The following is a 14,829-nucleotide window of genomic DNA, read 5'->3' on the forward strand; positions in this document are numbered from 1 at the left end:
CATCCACCTGAGAGACTCACAGGACCTCACTTTAACATCTCATCCAAAAGATGGCACTTTGAACAATGCAGCACCCCCTCAGTACTGCACTGGAGATTCAAGCCATATTTTTGTGCTCAAGAGCCGAGTGTGACTTGAATCCACAACCTTCTAACTGAAAGGCAAGAGTACAACTAACTGAACCACAGCTTACCTACAAGAGGGATAATACACTATAATATTAACAGCTTGAATCAGAGATCAAATGCCCAGACCAATAAGAGCATCTTATAATAGTCCCATCATTAATCATCCAAGCTCATGCATGTTGCATAGCTTTGCCATTCAAAAAGACCCACCCAAGGATAAAATTGAGGACCAGGTCTATGTTCAGGTAAATCCAAGTCAGGACTATAACAATAACCCTGAAGGAGTTGTCACTGAAACATCTCTGCAGCTAGAAACAGTTGTTGTAGCCATAGTCCCAAAGGACCATAGGCATCTCTCTCAACTAGAGAGAGAGAGAGAGACACACACAGTTGGTAATATATAGCTTGAGGGAGACGACTCCTCAAGTGTGGAGCAAGGCAAGGAGGCAGGCCTCCATGAATTACCATAGCCAATATAGGGACTAAACCTGCACTGTTGGCATCTTTATGCATCACACGTTTGCCGATTGAGCTAACCAACCCCATGCTAGAAACAGTAGTAACACCATGAAAGAGAAATTCAATGAGGTGCCTAAGCCTCCCATTCTACTAATTGTCCTATCAAGATATGCACTGCACAGTGACCCAATCCACTATCACAAGGACCTCGGGAGTGACAATTGCCTCAGGAGTGACAGAGGCCACAGAAGCCACAGGAGTGATGGGGCCTCAAGAATGAGAGGGGCCACAGGAGTGACAGGAGTCAAAAGAGTTTCAGGGTGACAGTAGTGACAGGGAACTCAGGAGTGATAGGAGTGACAGAGGCCTCTGGACTGACAGGAGCAACTGAGACCTCAGGGGTTTCAGGAGTCTCAAAGGTCAGTGTCTTTCAGAAGACAGCAGATGAAGACGCTGATGATAGGAGGCCATAGCAAGTACCTGAGGTGCACAGGCCCAGAGAAACTTTTGCTGATCTGAATGAGGTGCATTGCTTCAAGAGGCTTTGTATTATCAGGCACGCTGTCTCAGATATTTGCAACCTCCTGCAAGGTGGCCTGCTACCTGCTGGACTAGGGGGCCATGCATTGATAGTGGTTCTTAAAGACCCCACAGCCCCTGTTTCTTCACTGCTGGCCCTTTCCAGTCCTCTGCAGAGGATGTCACTCACAAGTCCCAGTCTGCATCAAACAGGTACCGATGCCCTCTTTGCCAGGACTAACCAATACATCACCTTACCTGCTGGCCTCAACAGTCAGCAAGAAAAGTTCAGGATTTGCAGCAGTGGCCAGCTTCCCCCATGTGTAGGATGTCATTGACTGCACACATGTTGCCACCAGGGCAGATCATTAGCTTACAGTATTCATCAATAAAGTATGCCACTCCATCAATGTGCAGCTAGTGGCTGATTACAGAAGGGGCATCATGCAAGTTTCTACAAGGTAGCCAGGCAGCTGAAGGAGCCAAAGCACTAGCAACAGGCCTCACTCACCAGGCAAAGACGATAAGGACAAAGTGGAGAAAGCAACAGAAGAAGGAGGGTCAGCACAATGCCTTGCAGCAAGAGATTTTAGCAATCCCGGTGAACTTCTCATTTCCCATCCCCTCTGATTTTCAGGTCTAGATAATTCCTTCACCAGGCCCTTAATCCTGTATTGCAGAACACTGACATCATTCAGATGCCTCATATAACAACAATATGCCAAGTCAATGCTACTGTGTAACCGTATTGTGAGCCAAAGTGCCATATGTAACAATATAATACCAAGCAGCATTGCCTTGAACTTATCTTTCATCCAAGTGGTCAACCCATTGGGCGTCATTTAAAATAAGATTTCCTGAGTCTACCACCTCAATGAGATGCTCCCTAGTGGCCTCAGCAAAGGTGGAAGGCTGCTCTGCATCATGTTGTCAGACACTCATGGCTGGTGTATTCTAGGACCTCAAGCCTGGTTACAGACAGCTGCTCCTGAGGTGCTGCCAGGGCAGTCTTTTGGTCCAGCTGACTTACTGGTGCCAGGACGAGATTGGTACAGGGTTGGGGGGGGTGGGGGGGAGCAGTAGTGCAAATGAAGGGGCAGATGATCTGTCATTTTAATATTGTACCATTGCCACTTTCATGGGGCTTTGAAGAAGCCACTTATTTTCTGCAGTCTGCTCACATTGGAAAGAATATACAGGACTGAAGATTTCAGAAATTGAGTGCCTCCTTCAAAGTCTTTGCCTATTCAGTCCACCAATCTGTCCAGGGTGGACATTGCTCTGCCCCTGTTGGACATGTGTGCATTCAAGATGGACATCTGTCCACTGACACTGGAGTCCAAGGCTGTATTTGAGCTTCCAGTAAAACTGCAAAACATACAAACATGGAGCCCACTCGCCAGTGCAGATGGCACAATGTTGATTCCATGTGAGATGACACCATATCAGAAATGAAACGCTCCATAGTGGAGCCATAGTAGTGGAATTCCTTGACAGGCCTTCCAATAACTCATGCAGCTGTTTATGTGATCCCAATGTTTGTTTTCACCCTGGTGGGCATGGTAGTTGCCATCTATATCCTGCTGAGTAGAGCTGAAAGAGGTCCTCACCAAATGAGCTGTCTTTGTGCAGTTCTTGCCACTGGTACCCACTGCTGATCACAGGTGCTCTGGGACTCACCATGTGCAGACTCCTCAAACTTATTATCTAATCCATGTGGGGGGGAGGGGGAGGGGGGTCAATGCCTGAGCTGGTACCTAGGAGGGATGAAGTGCTTGATGGTGTTTCTCCTACAGTTCTGCTTGAGCTATCTCTTCCTCCTTCTCCTCCTTCTTCTTCATCATCATCTCCTCCTTCTTCTTCATCATCATCTCCTCCTTCTTCATCATCATCATCATCGCTTTCTTCTACTTTTTGAGCAAAAGGTTTTTGATGCTGAGATAAACCTGGAGGAAAGGGAAGAGGGACAGAACTTAGGATGGGAGATAGACATGGAACATTAGCAGGTGACATTTTTAAGAATACAGTTTGAAGATGAGCAGCTTGCTGCATCTATGCTGAGGTGAAGGAAGGATTGTAATATAATCTGCAAGCAGCCTGCTCTGGTAAGTCACCAGCCTTGCCTTCCCTGATGGTGCTGGATCTGCCTGGGCCATTGATATCCAGGGCATCTTGCTCTGCTGGGGTGAGGGCAATGACATTGGATATTACTACTCCCGTCTTGCTCCTCTCATGTGTGTATTTTTTTCTTCTGCAGACAGAGAAGGTGCAAGTTAGTGAGTGTGTGTTAGGAAGCTGAGTAGAGATGTGTGGGGTTTGTGTATAGTAAGTGGTTGTGTTGAGTGGTGGACAAGCAGCAAGATGGAATGAAAATGTGGAGGTCTTAAAATGTAAAGGGAATTGTGTGTATTATTAAATCGGGGAGGAATGGTGGTTATGCAAGTGGTAGTGTGGTGTTAATATGTGGTGTGAAGAGAAGAAAGGAAGAGGTGAATCTGCTTGTAATGAGAAAAAGAGGTATAAAGTTGTGATGGAGGGCAATAAATTAATGAAAGTGGTGGGGCTTTGGGTTAAAAGAGTATTGTGAAATGCAATTGATTGAGGTGGAGAAATTAAGAGATGTACTCACCCATGTTGCTCTTTTGAGGCCATGCAATATGACCTATAATAAAGCCATGTGCTTAGGGTAATGCTGGAGGCACTGATGTTTTCAAACACCTTTTTCGACAGTAGCTTCATCCTGGCCTGGGGACACTCTTGTGACTTCTGGAGAAGAGAGTTCCCTCCTTCACCACACTTTCTTAATTAAAATCTCCAGGGAAGCATCAGAGAATTGTGGGTCAGCCTTTCTACTCATGCTGTCTGCCAGAAAGTATTTTCTAATAGTGTCCAACCACCCAACAATGACCAACAATCCAAGAATGTCCAGCGATCCACAAAATCCAATATTCCAACGATGTCCCAGAATCTAACAATGTCCATCAATATTCAACAATTCATGAATCCAAACACCCAACAATGACCACCAATTCAACAATGTCCAACAGCATTCAACAACCCAATAACAAAAACAATCCAACAACATTTAAAAATTCACAACATCCAACAACCCAGCAATGTCCAACAATTTCCAGCAATCCAAGTATCCAACCACCTACCAATACGCAACAATCCAACAGTGTCCAAAAATCCAACAATGTCTAACAATTCAATCATGTCCAACTACCCAACAATAGCTAACAATTCAACAATATCTAATAATCCAACAATGTTGAACAATAAAACAATATTCAATAATCTAGCAACAAGCAACAATCTCTTACTGTCCAACAATCCAATCATGTCCACCTATGAAGACTGAGAGCAGCAGAATTTTGGGCACTAAGAAAGTCACGGGATATGCAGATAGGGCAGGAGAGTGGAGTTGAGGTTCAGCCATGATCTTATTGAATCGTGGAGCAGGCTCAAGGGGCTGTATGGCCCATTCCTGCTTCTATTCTTTACGATTTATGTTTTAATCCAAGTATCCAACAATGTCCAACAATCCAACACCATTTCAACAGTGCCCAAGAGTTTTCAACAGTGCCCAACTGTTTCCAATAGTGCCCAACTGTTTTCTACAGTGCCCAAGAGTTTTCAACAGTGCACAACTGTTTCCAATAGTGCCCAACTGTTTTCTACAGTGCCCAAGAGTTTTCAACAGTGCCCAACTGTTTCCAATAGTGCCCAACAGTTTTCTACAGTGCCCAAGAGTTTTCAACAGTGCCCAACTGTTTCCAATAGTGCCCAACAGTTTTCTACAGTGCCCAAGAGTTTTCAACAGTGCACAACTGTTTTCAACAGTGCCCAGTGGTTTTCAACAGTACCCAATGGTTTTCAACAGTACCCAACAGTTTCCAACAGTGCCCAAGGGTTTTCAACAGTACCCAACAAGTGTCAACAGTACCCAGTGGTTTTCAATAGTATGCAACAGTTTCCAACAGTGCCCAATGGTTTTCAATAGTGTCCAACAGTTTTCAACAGTACTCAATGGTTTTCAACAGTGCCCAACAGTTTTCAAAGGTACTCAATGGTTTCAAACTGTTTAAAATCACTTTCAAGACAAGAAATGAAAGAAATTAATCCAACCTCGCTTTAAGAATGGCAGGGAGGCAGGCTGTCAATGTCTGCAGGCAATTGGGAAGGCAGTCCGTCTATGATATACTAATGAAGCTCAGGAGTTAAAATGGCCCAACAAGTTCAACTCTCTGTGAGGGATTCCCAGCAAACCTGCACCCCGCTCCACCTCAAAAATGCCACAAACATGCCACAAGTTTAAAATCAGAGCTGTTGTGTGAGATAGAATGCAAGCAAGAGAGATCCAGAAGATTTCAGTTTATTGTAAATGATACTCAAGAGGTCAACAAAATGGGCATTTGACCACTTGAGTCTGAAGGTGACAAGGGTATGGATGAACGTTCCACATACAGAGGTGGACAATATTTCAAAGGTGTTCTTAGCGATGGACTAGATATAGGATAAGCTAGGTCCAACAGGATACAGTTGTACATCATCAGATGCCAACAGTTCAGAGTGCACCTCACTCACTAATGCGAGTGATGACACATCTTAAACCTATGTCTCGGGGGAGAGAAGTCCTACAAAAAAAGCTAAATAGAAAATTAATACTAAAAAGCAGACTCGCACTATTGTCTTTTGAACAAATTCCCAAACTTCCAAACAAACTTTTTTGTAAGAAAAATATCCCAGACTGAGATCAGATAAAATGACTTTAGTGCATGCAAACTTGCCTAAGAAACTTTGGCATAATGCTCACAACCATTCTGTAGCAATTCTAAACAGGTGACAGCAAGGTTATGTGGATTTAATCTAAAGGTCCATTTATTGATCCAATTAGAGAGGGAAAAAAAATGAAAGGAGACAAAAATGAGTGTGCAAGAGCCACAGAGAGAGAGAGTCAAAAAGGACAGTAAGAATGGAAAACACGAGAACAACAGACCCAGGGGCCCCGATTTGGAATTGAGCAGCGGGTACAGTGCCCGCAAGTCCAGAAGGGTGTGGCTCATTTGAGGGGGTGGGAGTTCAGGAACGTGGAGGCCTTAGGGATGGAGATAGTAACATTTGTCAATTAATAAAGATTGAGGCATGTTGTATTTACACTTGCACAGTCACAAAAACTGAATCAAATGCTCACGATTTTAAATGTCACATTCCTAATGAAAATTCTCAAAGTGATATTTGCAATACCTGCCATACTGGAGACAGATGTGGTACTGGTGATGGAAAATCTCCCTGTAAAAAGAGTAAAGCTATTAGTTCGGACATGATTTAAGGACAGACACGAGTCTACAAATCAGGAACAGAACTGGAGGCCCTGATATTTACAGGAGGGTGGGGAAGTGAGCAGAGTTCTGCGGGGGGTGCAGTTTTGTATTCAGGAAATTTGGATGGGGGTATTTCCCTCAGGTCCTACTGATTTAAATGGCAGGACCTGCTTGCCATTCCTGGACTCCGTTTGCTGGCCACCGCCAGCCAGATTGAGAAGCTGGCTGGGTGTTGGGTGGGTAGGCCATTTGGAACCGGGCCCCAGCCAGGGGGCAGAGGGGAAGGAGGGCAGGATCGGAGGCCTAATGCAAAATGGTGCAGAAGGAAAGGGAGAAGGCTCTCAGATTCAGTAACACTGCCTTGGAGGCACTTTCATATAGGTGGAGTCCAGGATAGAGGCCATGTTTCTGTTGTTGGGTGGGAGGGGGGAGGAGGGGGCAGGAGATCACCAAGCCACACCCTCTGAAGGGAGGGGAGCAGGTTGCCATGGAGGTGAATGTCCGGAGTCTGGCTTCGAGGGCATTTCAGCAGTGCCATAAAAGAATAATCACCTCACGTGGGTGATCATGGTGAGTGAATGCATCTTCACATCACATCTCATTCCGACCACATCAGCCACCTCTCATGTTGTTCAATGCACCACACTGGCATCATTCATCCAGCAGCATTCCCTGGCACTCAGGACTCACACCATGAATTTCTAGTCCCAGGTCTTTGTAGGCTATGCAAACTTGGGGATGTCATAGCAAGCCCAATTTAGTTTGGCTGAGATGTCAGTACAGTACTGAACCAAGATGCCATCTTTCTGATGAAGCATTTAACTGAGTTCCCAACTCCCCTCTCAAGTGGATGTAAAAGACCTCGGATGGAATGTTATGCTCCCCCCCCCCGTGGGAGTGGGCTGGAGGCAAGTGGTGGGGGGGGGGGGTGGTGGGGGCTTAAATTGAGTGGGAGGTGGGGGGTTCCATTCCCGTCACCTTCCTGTCCCCGCTGCATTTTTACAAATGGTGGGGGAGGTGACAAATGGCCCACCTGCCCCAGGCCCATTAAGGCCCTTAAGTGGCAAATTAAGAAGTGGGCCAGTAGAAAAGATTTGATAAATCCCTTATTTGTGAACAAGCATGAGGAGACTGCTGCAATTGAGAATTCTCTGCACTTGAGATTTCAGTTATGTTTTCTTGACAATCTTTTAGTTGGGAAGCTCCTAACTGAAATCAGGAGGAAAGAATGAAAGCTAGAAAAAGGGGCTAAATGAATTAACCAGCAGCTGTTATTGGCTGGTCAGAATCGCCTTCATGCAGCATTAAAACCAACTGATGAAGGGTCACTGACTTGAAACGTTAATTCTGCTTCTCTCTCCACAGATGCTGCCAGACCTGTTGAGTATTTCTCGCATTTCTTGTTTTTATTATTATTAAAACCAACAAAGTACTTCCAGCAAGAGTAGATGGCCACATGTTTTAATCACATTTTCAAGCGTGTCCTTCTGTTTTAATCATTTCGCTCCTTGCCATTAAACAGCCCACAAGCCAGAATGGGAATCTACTCTGAAATCTCGTCAAATCTCTGTTACATGGAGACAAATGGAAATAGCACTGGGAGACTCCCTGTAATTTTCTGTCTGTCTGTGTTTTTCTGTCTGTCTGTCTGTGTCTTTCTGTCTCTCTGTGGCCGGGATTTTATGCTTGTGGTGGGGGTTGCGGCGTCCGGAAAAAATGACGCTGAGAACCCCGCGTCATCTCTTCTCCGGGAGGCCCGCCGAATCTAGAGCCAATCGGGCACTTATGTGGACAGCGCTGGGTCTTGCACAGGATCAAGGACCCCATCGCCAGAAGTCCTGCCCTTGGAGAGCTGCCGGCCAATCACAAGCCAGCAGCTCTTCCACTGAGCTCTTCCACAGAGATGGTGGCAATTGCTGGATGTGTCTGTCCCTTCCTGCCTGTGAGAAAGGATCTGATCCCTATGTGTCACATCCTCAACAATTTGATTGAGATCAGAGCTAACCGTATGGATAATTACTTTGGACAGCACGTGCTGTACCTTTCCATATAACTACACGACCGAGCTTCCAAATTTGGGCACTCCACCTTTTTTGATTCGAACTCTAATGTAGGTTTCACTTTCAATTATTCCACCTGTTCTTTTTTGAAAAAAAAAGAATTTTACAGATTAAAATAGTAAAGAAATCTAAGCTACCTGATGTGGTGAAAGAAGCAGATGGAACAGCAGTAACACTGGAGACAACGTCAGCTGAAAATAGACAATAGATTAGGTCAGATATACAGCAGTATGTATAAGGTACAGTCAGATACAATGGTATTAACTGGAGTCATTCATTGAAATGGAAAATAAAGAATAAAAAATGATGGACTACAGTTTTTAAATCATACATAAAAAAAGATTATAGCACATCAAATTATACATTGGTAGAATTTAATTCACTATTTCTGTAATGGAATTCAAACTTTATTCCATTCCAGTAAATCTGCCTTGTTTATTCTGCATGATCCAGTACTTAGCTTCCTGAATCTATTGGGACATGAAATATTTTTTGATAAGAAATATCTCTGCATTCCACAATATGAAAGGAGAATGTTTTTGGTACCTCTTGTGATCGATGGAGTTGATGGAACAGAAGTGATGTTGGAAGGAACTGTAAAAAGGTGACTGAGGATTAGGTCAGATGTAGCACAAGATCACTGCTGAGAATATCATTACAACTGGTCAACAATTCTTGTTCAATTAGCAAGCATTGGTTTTAATATCAGACTTGCTTCTGATCGATATTTTTTTGAATTAAGTTCCAATGAAAATTTGCAACTTCAATCACTTGACATCAAAATAATAAGAAAACTGTTTATACCTGTCATGTTCAAAGAATCAGTAGTGAGATCTGTAGAAAACAGGCAAGCCAAAATGTTAAATGGTATGCGTAAACAGTAGGGATAGTCTTAGTGGATGCAACAGGGGTGAGAAAAACCCGTGTGGCTTGCCCTATTATTGAGGTCTATGTATAGGTTTCTTTCATCATCCTCCTGCTTTCATACTAAACCTGTATCTCTCTATTTGCTGTTGAATCAGGCATCTGTCCCATTCTTATTTAAATTCTTTAACCAAGTCCAAATGTTCTATTCTTGATGTCATATGTTCATTATTGAAAGTGCAAGTTAGTTACACCTTAAAGGAGAATGAAAACAATTCGGAGGCATGATTTTCTTAATATTAAGTTAAATGTTTGTAAACATCATGAGCAATACAAGACTACATTCCTGACATGCACTGCCGATGGTGAGGCCTCCTGCTTGGAGACCAAAATTGGAAAATCTCCCTTTTAATGCTCTCTTGATATGGCAGAATTGAGGCTGCATGTGCTATGGAATCCAACTTTTTTAAGTCACACGGTACAGTCCACATCATCTGAACAACAGGCAAGCTGTGGACGTAAAGTTGTCCAGATAAGGCATGATGTGTAGACACTGAGCATTGACAAATTGCATTGCTGCCCAGTATTGATGTGTTCAACAAATGATGGCACCATTTTTTCTCTTCTATTTAGCTAAAGCATTGCCGTGCCCCCACCACTCCTGGAGACGATGGTGAAAATGATCTCATCAGGTGGGTCTCATTGCCTCCGGATATGCTTCTGCATTTGGAGGATTTATAACAGGGATTTGATAGCCAAAGTGGGTATATCAGTCAGGTGCAGTCACACCTTAGGTGCTCAGTTTAGGTGGTGGCAGGCAATCAGACGTTGCCAAGTTGGACACTCCTACATGTGAAAGTTAGAAGTCAAGAAAGACACCATCACACAACAGTGTGCACCATTGCAACAAGACCTAGAAAACAATTCCTCCAATTGTGGCTATCAATGTTCTAGATGTTGTGAACTTATACACCACTGGATCCTTGCAAGAATGGATGCAAATGTCTGCCACTTCTTCCATCCACCTCAATTCACCTTCTCAATGATCTAAAATACCTAGGGAATCCAGACAAATTGGGAAAGGGTATAGAGCTGGAAGCTTTTCAGGGGGAAAAAAGACAATGTCCAAATCTCTAGGTTCAGCAGCTAAAGAAGTCTTTCAGCTTATCCTCTGTCCAGCAACTTGCATCTCCTCCAGGAGAGTCAGGTAGAAGTGCATTTGCTCCTAGCTGACTCATGTTCTGTTGAACTTCAATAACTGACCCTCCTACCCCACCAAGCTTGGAGTAGCTATTATCCTACCCAATAGTGCATGCCTGTGTGCAAGGAAATAAAGAATTAAAAGCACCCACATTCACTGAGTCCTCTACTGTTAAGGAAATAAGGATGGCAGCTTATGTGACCCGCTCTCTTGTCGACATCTGGTGGCACCTGCTACGTGTTTTAAGTGTTTTTCTATCAGATTTCCAGTATTCACAGTTTTTTTCTTTCAGCCCCTTAGCACTCTTTTTCTTTGCAATTGAGATCAGGTGTTGCTGGGACTGGTACTTCTTCATTCTTTGTAGATGTTTCAAAAATTTAAAATATGTAGTACACCACCTTTGGATTAGGACAATAACACAATAACACAAACACAATATTGTTCTGTATGCATCACTGAAAATATTCAATAAATTACTATTTGCATCATAATTGCATTGACCTATACTGGAAGTTTTGATTGTTCAATCAATTCCTCTCTTCACTTCCTCTTCTGTCCGATCACTGTCATCCTGGACAATTTGTGATGCCCCTACAATACACCTGAAGCAAATTATGTAGCATGCATGTAATTTGTAAACAGCCACAATGAGTGTAAAATGGGGCCTAGTGTCTACAGTATAGAATAAGAAGCCCTCCTTAACTTGGCACAGGCACAATGTAACACTTTTAGACAAATGGCTCGACAATGTTTAACACTTCCACCACCATAGAAAAGACATTGCATGACTTCACTTGTGAGTAAAAAAATAAACATAACTGCAAGTATGTGCAAGGAATTAATAATGTAAAGGGAAAGTCACATTCATCTTATAAGGTAATTAACCAATGCTGACATTTTTCTAAGGCAGGTATTTCAAGTCCCAACAGGAAGAAACTGTTGACATTTTTGAATGTGGAGCTGGAGTCACCTCTTTGAAAGTCTAAATGTCATTTGGTTGGAGCCTTTGAAGTGCACCTTGGAATGCAGTTTGCTTCCAACAGTGGACTGGAGCCAAGTGCCAGCAGTGAAGTGGTAGGCATTGGTTGCTAAAGATATCTTGATGGTTCACCATTATGATGATACAACCTTTCATGAGGTTTTCAAGTATTTATGCTCTCATGATAATTTGGGAACTGTCCCAGCTGTGGAAGAAAATTCCTTGTACTAATCTGGACAATATTTTGTATCTGTTATAAGCTTCCTGTGATTTTCTCCTTTATTGCTGCTTTTACAATGTGCAACCATTTCAAAGTACACTGGCCTCAACAACACCAAGCCACAAAATCTTAGTCAAAGAGGTAGGTTTTGAGGAATGTCTTAAAGAAGGAGAGTGAGGTAGAAGGGTTTAGGGATGGAATTTTACAGACACCAGTGTGGGCAAAAGGAAATCAGGGATGCATACATTAGATTCCACAGCTCCAGTGGCAGCAGGCATAGGAACATAGGACATACAACATAGCCAAACAAGTGCACCCACACAAACTTCCTCAATGGATAGGATGATTGGTACAGTTCAGTGATTATGAAAAATGTGTGACTGGTTTTAATGGACAGGCTAGGCAGTCAGCTTGCTGAGGGCCAGCAGAAACACCACAGGACAATGCAGCATTTATATTGCTGCTGTGTCTGCAGGTGCCTTGGACAACCATCCCTAGATGGGTGTGACTGTCTCTGAATGCAGCATCACCACCTCATATAGCTTACGGCACTGATACTTTTAGCATTGAATATACTTTGCAACTAAACCTCTTCAGTGTAATTGACCCCCATCAGTGCTTTGTACCATAGAGTTCTTTATGTATGGATCAGGTAATAAAACAAAATTAAAAGCAAAGCAGAGGAGAACAAACTACAAATTGTCATTTTTACTGATAGGAATCGATCATTAGTGTCAGTCTAGACCACTAGCAAAAGCTGCCCAACAGCAACAAAATAGCTGACAACTGAAAAACTTGAATCTAGGCTTCTGACAATTAGACTGCAAGTGCAGTGGCAGGACAAGCTCATCATAACTTAAGCTGCAGCAACACCATCACTTATATAGCAGGAAAGAACAATAAAAATTGTGGAGATTTTTCTCACTTGTGGACAAAGTTCAGGCTGTCATGGTTAGATATTACTACTCTCTGCAGCTAAATCTGGTGGTTAATTTGTAATAAAATTGTTTGTATGGTTGTCATAATGACATGGAGGCTCTCTTGTCTGACCTCCCACAGTTAATGCTGGCAGTCTATTCCCTGGCAGTCCCCTACATCTCATGTTCATGCTGACAGTCTCCTTTCCCACCTCCACCTCCCAAGTTTATGATGGCAGCCATCGCCCTGTCTTTTCTCAATTTTCAGTTTGTGTTCCCCCCTCTGTCCTTTCAGTTCAGCCTGTTCAGACTGGTTCCATTCACCCACTCCATGCAATACACACTGGTACTCTTCTTTGATTTCCTCCTCCCTCTTCCCAGGTAACACTGCAAAGATGATAAGAAGAATAATAGCATAAATGGGGGAAGATGAATGGAGTGTGCCAGGCGCGTATCCATTGTCTCTCGAGATAAGGAGGCCCAAAAGGAAAGGAAAGGAAGGATTCTCAACCGGCAGAGTGAGAGAAAGTTGTCAGCATGATTTGGGAAAGCAGAAAAACATTCCAAACTGAATTGATTCAACTAGAGTTAAGAATAGAAGTGTTACTTTACTGGGAGTATATTATAAACCGTCAAACCATGCAAAAGACATACAGGAAATTCTGGCAGATAGTTTACAGGGAAATAATATTGGATTTCCTAAGCACATAAAAAGTAAAAGAATTGTTTAAAAACAGAGTAGGCTGATTGGAGATGAAAGTGAACATTTTCTGATGGAGGAAGAAGGTATGGTAGAGATCCTAAATGAGTACTTTTCCTCAGTTTTCACAGGAGCGCATTGTAGTGGGAATGAAAGTGTACAAGAGAAGGGAGACAAAACAATCAGAAATGACCATTCTAAATAAGGAAGTAAAACTGAAAATATTGGTGGAGCTGAAAATGGAACAGACATCATGATGTTACATAAAAGAGAGTGAATGAGGAGAGGGAAAAACTTAGATTTGTAAAGTGCATTTCACAGCCTCAAAGCATTTCACAGTCCATGAGATACTTTTGTAATGTAGCCATGCTTGTAATGTAGTGAGCAGAGGTATATTCGGAATGATGTCCTTATTGTAAAGCCCACACCAAAAGAAATCAGGAAATAATGTGGCCTTTTAAGCTTGCAGATAAACTGTCCTGTGCAGAATTCCCTGTTCGATCCCTTACAATAACAAAATAAAGACCCCTTCACTGATACAGTGACTGTACAATTCTTGTCTTCCCTGTAAACATCAGGAAATTTTCCTGTAGAGTCGGTTCTGTTTAAATATCAAATGCCTTCCCTATTCTAATCTTTAATCTGCCAGTAGATCAAAGAACTGTTTTATTCCTGCTGTTCTAAAGAATAGTTGTTTTCCATGTGAATTAATTGCTCTTTCATGATTTTCTGGATCTCCTAAAGGCATTATATATCACAAACAATGCTTAAACACATTGAGTAAATCTTTAAATAGATGTGAATTGAATAATAGGTTTTACCTGCCTGTAAGCCCATTTATCATATAATTATAAACATCTCAGTAAGTTCTTGACTTACTGTTGTTTACAAATGCATGTCAGGCACATATGCATAAATCATAAAGCCCTGACAGTTACCTGAACTCAGCATATTGAGACAGTGAGACTTAAACTCATAACTTCTAAACTGTTAACACAGTCAGATAACCACAGAACTACAATACCCTTCAAGAACCGGGATGCTACATTTTTCATAGCATTCTCCGGTCACTCATCATGCTGCCACATTAATGGGAGTTCAACACAACGGAATAAATCTTTCAGACCATGGCAGAAATAGATGCACTTATTTTGGTTGGAGTCGGGCCACGTTGATACATCTGTAGCCTGCCTCATTAAAATGAAGAAAGTGGGTGCCCTGCATGCATAGCACCCATACTGGGAACTCATGACTTCAGGTGCCAGGACAGAGAGCCTGTTGCAGTAAGTGGGTCTCAGAAAATCATTGCTATATAAGGTCCCCTGCTGCAGAGCGGGTTGATGTAGACAAGGAAGTGGTACAGACAGGGCAATGTGGTTGAAGCTTAATGATAAAAGCGGGCTTGTTCTATTAGTAGGGCTGTATGGGGGAGATGGTGGCATAGTGGTAATGTCATTG

The 14,829-nt window shown here is 42.8% G+C and overlaps 1 protein-coding gene across 5 annotated transcripts in view; it reads right to left on the reverse strand.

The window, feature by feature from the left end:
• LOC137374394 (adhesion G-protein coupled receptor G2-like) overlaps positions 1 to 14,829 on the reverse strand; it is a 187,610-nt gene that overhangs the window by 118,740 nt on the left and 54,041 nt on the right. For 4 of the 5 annotated variants that reach the window (XM_068040434.1, XM_068040432.1, XM_068040433.1 and 1 more), the window contains exons 4-7: positions 9,295 to 9,324; positions 9,037 to 9,084; positions 8,628 to 8,681; positions 6,354 to 6,398 (exon numbers count right to left, since the gene is read on the reverse strand). In XM_068040434.1, the coding sequence (XP_067896535.1) occupies positions 6,354 to 6,398; positions 8,628 to 8,681; positions 9,037 to 9,084; positions 9,295 to 9,324 (177 nt within the window). The remainder of the gene's footprint in view (positions 1 to 6,353; positions 6,399 to 8,627; positions 8,682 to 9,036; positions 9,085 to 9,294; positions 9,325 to 14,829) is intronic. The other variant, XM_068040435.1, reaches the window with a different exon arrangement.

The sequence above is a fragment of the Heterodontus francisci genome, chromosome 10 (genome assembly GCF_036365525.1).
Source record: "Heterodontus francisci isolate sHetFra1 chromosome 10, sHetFra1.hap1, whole genome shotgun sequence".
Classification (NCBI taxonomy): Eukaryota; Metazoa; Chordata; class Chondrichthyes; order Heterodontiformes; family Heterodontidae; genus Heterodontus; species Heterodontus francisci.